General features: G+C 37.2%; 1 protein-coding gene across 2 annotated transcripts in view; it reads right to left on the bottom strand.

The window, feature by feature from the left end:
* Positions 1–2: 2 nt before the first annotated feature.
* Positions 3–10,376, bottom strand: part of SHOC2 (soc-2 suppressor of clear homolog (C. elegans)) — a 40,338-nt gene continuing 29,964 nt past the window's right edge. For both annotated transcript variants that reach the window (XM_009881556.1, XM_009881557.1), the window contains 5 exons: positions 7,180–7,368; positions 5,762–5,884; positions 3,559–3,696; positions 2,936–3,053; positions 3–1,029 (listed from right to left, as the gene is read on the bottom strand). In XM_009881556.1, the coding sequence (XP_009879858.1) occupies positions 821–1,029; positions 2,936–3,053; positions 3,559–3,696; positions 5,762–5,884; positions 7,180–7,368 (777 nt within the window). In that variant the 3' untranslated portion in view covers positions 3–820. The remainder of the gene's footprint in view (positions 1,030–2,935; positions 3,054–3,558; positions 3,697–5,761; positions 5,885–7,179; positions 7,369–10,376) is intronic.

Here is a 10,376-nt window from a genome sequence, read left to right as displayed (position 1 = left end):
TGTTACCAATCTGAAAAGGTTTACTTGTGCTAGAAAAGACCATCCGCAAAAGGCTCAGTTCAGATATGTTATGCCTGCAACTGATAACTCAGAGAAGCAAGACTTAAAGGAATTCAAGCTCTTTTTCCTTTTCTTTTTCTTTTGTTTTGACTGCATCCTTTTCACCTGCCAGTTGTTCTGATGAGTATATGTTTTTAGTATACAAACCAGTTGATAAAAATTCATCAGCAGAGGCATACAAATTCTAGATATGATTGATTAAAACAGAGCAAATCAGAATAAAACGAAATCCAGTGATTTACTCTGACTGTAAACAATATAAAAAACACCATTTGCTTCAAATCTCAAAATAAGTTAAAAGAAAATCCCAACCTCAGGACACATGACCCTTTCACGTTTTGACAAAAAAAAGGGGGGAGAAAAACAGAAAAGTTCATTATATAAAGGTTATACATTTCTCTTAACTGAAAGTAAATCTAAGCAAAACTGGGTTTGTCCCTTAAATTTAAACTTTGAGTTCATTGGCAATTGCTTTAAATGAACTGGCATTTCCAGATTATTCTGACAACTTCCATCAAATTCAGCAAAGAAAACTTAGACAAGCATTTTTACAGAATAAAAAAAATCTAAATGGCTATGATTCCTCTATTAGCAGAAACACATAATGCAGTCTTAAATTTGCCTTTTTATATTATTTATATATTTATATATATATAATATAATATAAACCACATATATTATATTATATATACATATACAGACAATTACAACATTAATGCAGTTTGTATTTTGTACAGTGTATTGGACAATCCGATTAGCATCAGACCATGGCACGATATGGTCCCTGCATTTTTAGGAACTGAATGATGAAGGAGGGTCCTCCTGCAACAATCTGAGGTGGGAGGTGGCTGAGTGGGCAGTTCTCAATACTCATTATTGACAGTTTGCTGCAAAGAGCCAGCTCAAAAGGAAGGCTGTGAAGATTGGGGTTGTCATTCAAATACAGTTCTTCCAGATTCTCCAGTGTACCTGGTTAAAATAAAAAAACACAAAGTAGTATTTTTTTGGTTCACGCAGTTCATAAATTTTAGACAGAAGCTCTAAGTCCACTTGAAGATTCTTTACTATGTAGAATCTAGAGTCACCTAAACTCCCATTTTCGAGCACCAGAACCTAAGCAAGAACCAATCTGCTTTAGTTTCCCTATTAAAATATCCATCACCACATCTCTTTAGATAACAACTGAATTGAGAATATGCAGAATAAAAGAACTGGAAGGGACTTCACCAGAACTGTTAAGGTGAGTGCTTTGCAATTGCAGGCAACATTGAATAGCTATCTAGTTAGAAGGGTATAGAAAATATTTATCCTGTACAGTATGTATTATCTTTATAAAAATACCTATGCCATACCTTTTATTTAATTAGAACCCATACATTAAAGACCTGAAGCTGTAACTGTAATGCACCACAGGAAGAAAGCAGGAGAGAGATCTCTGCACAGCAGTGAATTTATTAAATGGAACTAACCTGTGTGAAAAATTCCTCCTGAACTCAAATTTTACACCCTGCCTCTACTATAGATACTGCAATATAGATTAACCAGAAGATGGAAAATGGACTAATTTCTTCTTTCTTAAGACTTGCATTCCTCCACAGCAATCAAATATCAAAATTAATCCATATCCTTGAAATACACTCCAAACGTACACGTCCTCCTCAAAATATTCCCCATTTTCCAATCTTATATACCATAAACATGTCCTATAACATAAAAAAGTATTTCGTCTTGCACAAGAGAAAGCATTAGCGAGGGCTCGAGGCATGGAAAACCAACAAAAAGAAAAGGCTAAGAAATAATGGGAAATAGCTGATAACTTTAGATGACGCAGTCACATCTGAAAATAGTTAACTATTCTCTAATTTGTTAAGACAACCAGCTTTAATAACCAAACTGTACTCCTACAATAGTATTTTGAGTTTACTTCCATACTTTAATTCCATAGCTCATTTCCACAGCATCCAAACTCGCTCCACTAACTTCTGAACTAAATTACAAAGCTCCAGATTTAGATTGTTTTAGGCCCTTCTCACACTGAGGTATACACAAGATTAGCTCTTCACTAAAGATGCTGGGGGAAACAGACCATGACCCAGCCTTCTCCATCTGCACATCACTGTTTCCAACCATATTTTGCTTTGTGTAGCTTCTCCCATCGTTTTTCCCTCCATAATGAGCTCTAACTTGAAGATTTTAACTTTAAGCGCTCAGAATCATGCTCTGGAGGTGCTTGTCACCCACTGTAAGAGAAACAGGGGGCTCTCAGTTTCAGATGCTCTGAATCTCATTTACGCTGGATGTCTCAAGTAGACAAAAAGAATCTTATTCCTCCCTCTCTTTCTGGAGATTTCCTCTTCACTTCCTTTTCATATCTCATCAAGGTGAATAATAATATAGTGGCCTACAAACAGGAGTGGGTGTAGAGGGGCTATCAGCAAAACATTTGCTTCAGCTGCCTACGCCTTGCACAAGGTGTGGTCTACACCATGGAATTACAGTAGGACCAGTGCATTTCCTTTCTGACACAGACCTCTCTCAAAGAATAGGTTTATGAAGTTGAGTGACGGATAATACACGACTTGTGGGAGAATTTGGAGAGAAAAGGAATCTCACTATTCCAGGTTAGTGTGTGTCTGGCAGCTTTCTGTAGAAGAACTGAAAAAAGCCAGACCATTTGTTTTGCTACAGTTCAGCAAGCTAAAGATCATACCCTGTATCATTCCTGTGGCACATGCTTCACATCAGGTTGTGTCTATCTAGAAGTTTCATGTGAATTCTGTGGCCTCTACTTAAGAGCACAGTAGATGCTTATCTTTTGTGTCAGTAACTGCTTTGGCTCAGGCATGTTGCATAAAACCAGAAAAGGGGATCTTACCAATTTCCTCAGGAAGGTGTGTGAGAAGATTCTCTCCAAGCCCAAGGTGCGTCAGGTTGGTAAGGTGACCGATACCTCTGGGAAGGGTGGTCAACTGATTATTAGTCAGAACCAATTTCTAAGGGAAAAACACATTTTTTAAAATCAACTTAATGACTTTTGCTTAGAATGACAGCAAATAACGAGAAATATAGCTGATAAATTGATGGGTTCTACTGTCCAGCATTTGAACAAAAAAAAGTCTACCCTTCAACAACATTTCAGACCTCTATACACTAAAACATAAAAATAATCCACCACTAAACATAAAATAGTGCATAGTAAAATACGTGCCTAAATATAAAAGCTTTCATGAACACGACTGAAATCAGAGGCTAGTCCTGTGGCAGTACTGTACTCATGGTACAACAGTTAAACTCTTCAAAATTTGTTTGTTCAATATTTACTGATAAATCTAGGGAAGAATTAGTGGGGACAGATTGTGGATTAAGTTGCGCAAGACTCTTAACTTTTGGTTCTATGTCCAGTCCCAAACAGTTTCCCTCATCAAACTAGCTGCAATTAAATCAGCACGGTGTAAATAAAGGACATAAGATGTTTATCTCGGCCCATTATTGTTTCACCTGCAGATCCTTGAGGTAAGCTATTTCATTTGGCAAGGATTCCAGTTTGTTTTCCTCTAGATCTAGCTCTCGGAGTTTCCGTAGATTTCCAATTCCATGGGGAAGTTTCTTTAGTAGATTGTTTGACAAGATAAGAACCTCAAAAAAAAAAAAAACAACCAAACATACAGAATTTCAGCAATGCAATCAGTAAATAATGATTAACATAGGATCTTGTTATATTTTCAAGTAATAAAGTCCAAGATTAGCCTACAATCCAATTATGGAAGCAAACTGCAAAGATTAAAAAAAGAATTAGTGATAAACATAATTTTTTTAGAAGTCTTTAATAATAAAAATAGATAGATTTGTGACAGAATTCTTTCAAATATTATTTTGCATACTAATAAACACAGAACAAAAACAAAGAACACCTTATTTCCTCAAATGACCAAAGGAAAAAAAATTTCTTCCTGGAGTGCCCTATCATTTTGTTATCCTTCCTTATAGCTATCTCGTAACCATGTTTTACATTATTTGCTGTGTTTGCCGCCTCCTTAAAAAGCTTAATACCTCCTCTTCTCCCCGTGTTCCTTCGGTTAGGAGCAGCAGCAAGTAAACACACAGGTCACCGCACCTAAGCAGAACACTGCATAGATATCCACTGGCTTTTCAACACGGTCTCCTATCACCCACTGCTGTGTTACCTTCTTGTTTTTCTCCTTTCTAAGTTGCATTATAAATATCCTAGGTTCAAGAAAAGTATCCTTATTTGCAATGTCATTTAGCGGAGTTATTCATTATACCACAAGCAAGTTAAGAGGGGTTACACTACCATACCATTTTTCCTCTGGAGAAGTCTAACAGTCCTTAGCAGTAATCAAGCCTCATAACAACACAGCGAGCAGTCAGGTAATTAATTACCGATTCAACAATGCTATTATGTAGTTATTTAACAAGGCGCATTGAAACACAAGGATGTGAAAGAGCACCCAGTGTGGACCCTCATGCCTGACTTCTACCACTCCCAGCTCTCACTAGCTTCATGTAACACGGAAAAACCAAAGGCAGGAACAGAAGAGAAAACAAGGCTAAAAATCAAAGCAAGAATTGAAATGAATAAAAGCCAAAATCTTAGCATTAGCACAAGCAGTATTTTGGTGGCCTTCCTTTATAGGCATACACAGAATGATAAGAATAGTAACATTTTAATTGCGTATCAAGAAACAAAGGCAGGAACAGAAAATATTACCTACACGCAATGCAGCTGACTTAGCACTGCTGTGGGAACCTTCACTTTTGTGTAAACACTGCCCAAATAGTTCTTTGTATTTGACTCTTTAATTACAGAGGAAAATAGTGCTAACTGGTCTGCAGACTGTGCGGCCCTCCAGCCTCGGCAGCTGGCAGACCACTGGCAAATCCAGTCATTTGAGGTTACTAACTTCCCAATCACATCAATCACAGCCTTAACTTAAAGGGAACTGGGCTACTAAATAGCTATTACTCTGCCATATCACTTTTGACCCAAACTACAGGAATTATTAATCATTCAGAGCAGCGGTCACACTGGAAATTTGCAATTTCAGTATGCCATTTGCTATTGCACTTCAACGGATTTTCCCCACCAGCTCACAGAGGCTACGAAGTCCCCTCAACTCCCCAAGCAGCACCTCTACCTTTATGGCCCTCCAAGGCAATTAAGTTTGTCTCTGCTGATGGTACTTTAGGAAACAGGACTAGGGGACACAACAGGTTTAGTTCACGGTTTCAACCTACGAGTTCTTCCCTCTCAAAGGCTGAGAATTCCCACCCGGCTGCCTACAAGGTCCACAGTACTACATTCAATCCACCTCCAGCTGTAGACCATTTCATTACATTTTTCTGATCCCTGCTGTTTCCATGCTGTTCTCTCCAGGAATCAAAGTGAGTTAAGCACCATTTCATTCACAACAGTAACTTTCTGTTGAGAAAAATTTCCTTTCTACATAATCAAAAATATATATGCACTTAGCCTTTTGTGCACACTCATCTAGAGCCTAAAGAATAACATTCAAAAAGCTGTTGACAACAGCCATAAACAGATGCAACACATCTATTTAAACAGCATACATACACATATTTACTTGGCTTTATTTGACCCAAAAGTAATGTTAGTTAAACCTGCAGTACAGAATGCCTGTTTGCAAGGATTCACTTAGCTGTTCATTTATGCTCTTCTCACCTCAAGAGAAACAAGCCCAGATACATCCTCAGGGATTTTTGTGAGCTGATTAGTCGCTAAGTTCAGTTCTACCATACTAGTCCAAGTCCCGAAGTCCAAGGGGAGAGAGGTCAGCTGATTGTCCTGTGATTTAACATATCAAATATTTAGGGTCTGCGCTTGCAAGAAGTCTGCAGGGCATCTGAGAGATTAAACAAACTGCTTACAAATAGTCGATAATTAAATCAGAAGAATAAAGTGTTGGTAATTGGCCACATTTTTTAAAAATTCCTCCAGTCCCAGCCTAGAGTTACAGAATTGACTCTGCGTTACTAATATAAACTGAAGTGGAAAAATTAGAAGTACATCATTATGAAGATTTCACACGTCCTAGTAGTTAAAACATTTTTTTGTTCTTTCTTTGATGAATACAAGGAGAGGGGGGAAGGGGAGAGAAGAAAATTCACCATAACTTACAAAGGTGCTATCAGCAACACTGAAATCATAAAAATATATGGAGTTTGCTAATAATGATTAAAAAAAAAACACAACAACCAAACCACACACCCCCGAAAAAAAAAACCCAAACCAAAACAAAAAACCCTAAACATAAAAAAAACAAACCAACCAAAAAAAACAACACAAGGAAAAAAACCAAAACCACTGAACATACCACAAAGGAAATATACCTTAATGGTTTAGAGTAAAAGCGTCTGAAATTAATCCAAATATCTCAATATTGTTACAAAAGTTGATCTAGACTAGACACTAAAAAATAAATAAATCTAAATAACCAGGTCATACAAAGTCCTGGTGAACATGCAAAGTTACAAATGGGTATGTGATAAAAAACAGTCTTAATGTAAACTGAGAATCCATATGTACCAAAAGACATTCTAAACCAGTAGCTAAGCTTAGCTACTGCTCAAACATTTTTATATTTTTTTTTATATAATTTAAGAACTTGAAACAAACCCATTAACAGAAAAACATCATCTCTTTAAAAGACTTAAAGGTTCTTTTTCTGTGCTCTACAACTACTGCCAAAAGTCTCCAAACTTAGGTTTTGAAAGAATATATTCAAAAACGATATTTTACATAATTTTGTTTATAATCTAAACTGTAACAGTAGAGGGAGGAAAGAAATAAGCTACTCTACATGGTTGTGTCTCGTGAATATTCAAGAACTTTGCAACCAACTTTCTTATTTTCATTGTTCAAACTTGAGAAAATGTGACAAAAACTAACAAAAATAAAGACAAATCCATAACATCTTGATAGTACATTTTTAAACTAATACAGAATATATGTGACAGCAGCAGCATCCACTTCAGTGTGATCAATTCATTCTTTATATCATTAAGTTTGCCAGAATTCATGGAGCAGCAAACAGTACTCCTCATTGATTTTACACACAGTAGCATGTTTCTGTGCCTCACCTTCATGTTCAGCTTACTTAATACTTTAGCTCTAGAAAAAATTCCAAAGGGGATTTTATTGATGCGGTTGTGCTCCATATTGAGAGAGTAGATTGTGGAGAACTGGGACGGGCCACCCACAGGATAGGACTGGAAGCAGTTCCTGGCCAGTGTTAAACTAGTCAGTTTGACAAGGCTGGATAAAAGACCCTGTAGAGAGAAGAAAACCACCCAGGAACTTAGGACAGATTTATTTGAATGCATCTCTTTTCCCTCATGGGTCTAATTAGAAATGTTTTCCCGCCCAAGTCCATCCCCTGAATAAGTGTTGCAACACACAAACCAGTGTTAAATTTGATAAAACTTCCATCAGCAACAATCTCTGCTCACAGCCATCAGCCTTTACCTTATCTCCCCCTTTCTCCTTACATACTGCCAGACACACAAAAAAGCAAACATATCATGTTTAAAAGCATAAGTTTAGGAGGTTTTGTAACTCTCTTCTCCTGCAAAAGGAAGTTTTTTAATAACACATTGCTACATCTTGGGCAGCTCCGAGGAGGGCAGGGGCAGCGGCTGGCAGGCGCAGTCAGCAGCGTGTCCATCCTGAACAGCGGTCCCAGCTTCGGCCAGCGCCACCCAACTGCAGCTCCCTCAATTTTGATGCTTGCTGACAGTTGAGAGCGGGACCCGGAGAAGTATCAACTGTACGAACAGTTTTTCAAACTGGTGTTTGATACTTCCAGTACAAATCTTTGTTAATATAATAACAATCCATAATGTGAACACATCTGGTACTTTCCTTTTAGGCTGTAACAGTTGCAGATAACCAAGTAGGACAGACAAAAAGAATGGGAAGGCAGTTTTGGAAATTCCTTTTTTTTTTTCCTCCCCGTTTTCAAAATATTCCCAAATAGCTATTACTGTACTTCTTTTTATCCCTGCCCCCCCCCAGATAAAAAGCCTGGAGTTAAACTGGGTAGCAATGGTTACCCATTGAATCCAGAGTCTCATCTCACTTCGCAGTCTAATTAGATTCTACAATCCCAGCAGCGCAGATCTCAGAGTTTATCTGTTAGTTACGTGCCAAGCACGTTCCTGGAACTGTGGGGATGAATAATGAGACCTAAATTACTGCTGAAGTGTCACCTTTGCTTATCACTATGCCAACTTGAATTCAGCCCTATTTGCTTAAGTATTACAGAAATTTGAGATTTATGCATGCCATTACTTACCATAAATAATGCAACATCTGCAATCAGGAATAAGCAGTAACAAGATAATGATTCCAACCATATTCCTAATGTCAGTATTTCTGGATTGCATTTTCAGTGCTATATTCACTGTAAAAGCCTTAAGAATATGTCTTTGCTGTTTCACCAGGAAAGCTCTGTCTACTTTTCTAAATAGTTTAACAACATTATTGTAAATAAAACAGTATTAAACAGACTTGTCTACATGTCATGGCTAAAACTTTAAGCACTAAAACACAATTCCTGGGGCATCTCGGCAAATATCAGTGAAGCAATTTCCCCCCTAAGGACAAAATAATGGATCTTCAAATCAGTATTAATCTAACCTAATCATTAACTAGTATAATCTTTGATTAGGAAATACTGCTTCTAGCTATACTTTAATTAACAGATATTCTTTGTCCTAGGGTTAGACAGTCCCTGAGCTCTGTTACAAACACACTTTATTGCTTCAAATGGATCATGGCATTTCAAAAAGCCATTTTTGAAGTCTGCTTCCATACAAAAAAATATTAAAAATATGTTAGCTAATACACTCTAATAGCCTAGAGTAATTAAACACATTTGAAGGGAAGCAAGAGAGCTTTGGCAGTACAAAGAGAACAATGCTCTTCTATCTGTGAGAGCTGTGGCAGTGCTGCCTTCTCCCAGCCCATCCTTTTAAGATAAAATATTTATTAGGCATTGTGTCAGCAGCTTCAACTATGTTTTGAAATTCAGAAGTTTACTCTACAAACACAGCTCTTTGTATTATAGCACAGAACGTTTCATTTTAAACAGATCACAGTATAAACTATACAGTTCTGCAAGGTAGCAGCTTAAGTGTTAACATATTGTTGGCAAATATACATGAAGAAGGCAGCACAGTCACAAAGAGTTTTGTATTAAGACTGAACATATTTCATCCCTCACATTAGCTTTTTGTAATTATACCATAGCTGCCTTTTGTAATATGTCTGGGTGGGGTCGGCTAGCTTAGCTCTCATCTTAAAAGCAGCCTGGTGGCTTTCAGTCAGTAGCATTTTCTTAAATGATAGTTTTACCCACACACATTTATTAAATTCTCTGTTTTTCAGTTTATCATTGCTGAGTTCAGAAATTCATCTGAAGGAAAGTAGTTACTTACTGTACTTTGTTACTATGAATACTACGCCTTAATCCCAATGCGTTTTGTTTTTTTTTTTTTTCTTCTGTGTATAGTTTCCTGTATAAGTCTTTAGATACATTTTGAATTGTTTGATACTAATAATTTATACCTTTAAAAATAAAACCAAACAGCTTAGAAAAGCAGTTTGGACCATCATTAAAACAGAACAGAGTATATACTCTATGTTTTGCCCTGAAGCCTTCATCTCCAAACAGTTCTAAAGCAATGGATCCAAAATAAGAATCAATCACATCAGGTTTTTTTCTGTCATTGGAGCAATTCTGCCCAGACAGTGATGCTTAAAAGTCAAACATTTTCTCTAAATATTTACTAGCACTAAAAGCATGCAGCTGAGCATCTCACACTCTGCTGCCCTGATGAAACAGTCTCAAGAAACTAAGAAAAGGAAAACCAGGATGAAAGGTATAACCAACAGCTTAAATAGTTTCAAAGTCTGCAGACATCAAAGCTGTCATTTAAAAAATGGTCTGCAATCAACTACGGCAGCTATCCAGGATTGTGAAACTGGAGTCCACAGGGCCACCTTTCAGAGAACTCTAGGGAAGGAGTATAGAAAAACTTACAGATGCATTAGGGAGTAGGACTTTCTGCCTCTCCACTCCTCAGCTAACAAAGCACTTTGTTCAGGTAACATGTTTCTTGAAGAGATTGACAAGGTGGCTCCAGAACTTCTAACTATGGACATTTTCCTTGGTCCCACACTAAGCTTGAAGCAAGAGAGACCAAGGTAAGACAATCAAGTGCTGCTGCTATGAAAAGAAAAGCAAGAAAATGGATTCTCTTCCCCTTTCTCCTGT

This window comes from Charadrius vociferus, unplaced genomic scaffold (assembly GCF_000708025.1).
Source record: "Charadrius vociferus isolate BGI_N301 unplaced genomic scaffold, ASM70802v2 scaffold282, whole genome shotgun sequence".
NCBI lineage: Eukaryota > Metazoa > Chordata > Aves > Charadriiformes > Charadriidae > Charadrius > Charadrius vociferus.
The sequence above is the reverse complement of the archived record's forward strand: the minus strand, read 5'-3'. Positions and strand labels throughout refer to the sequence as shown.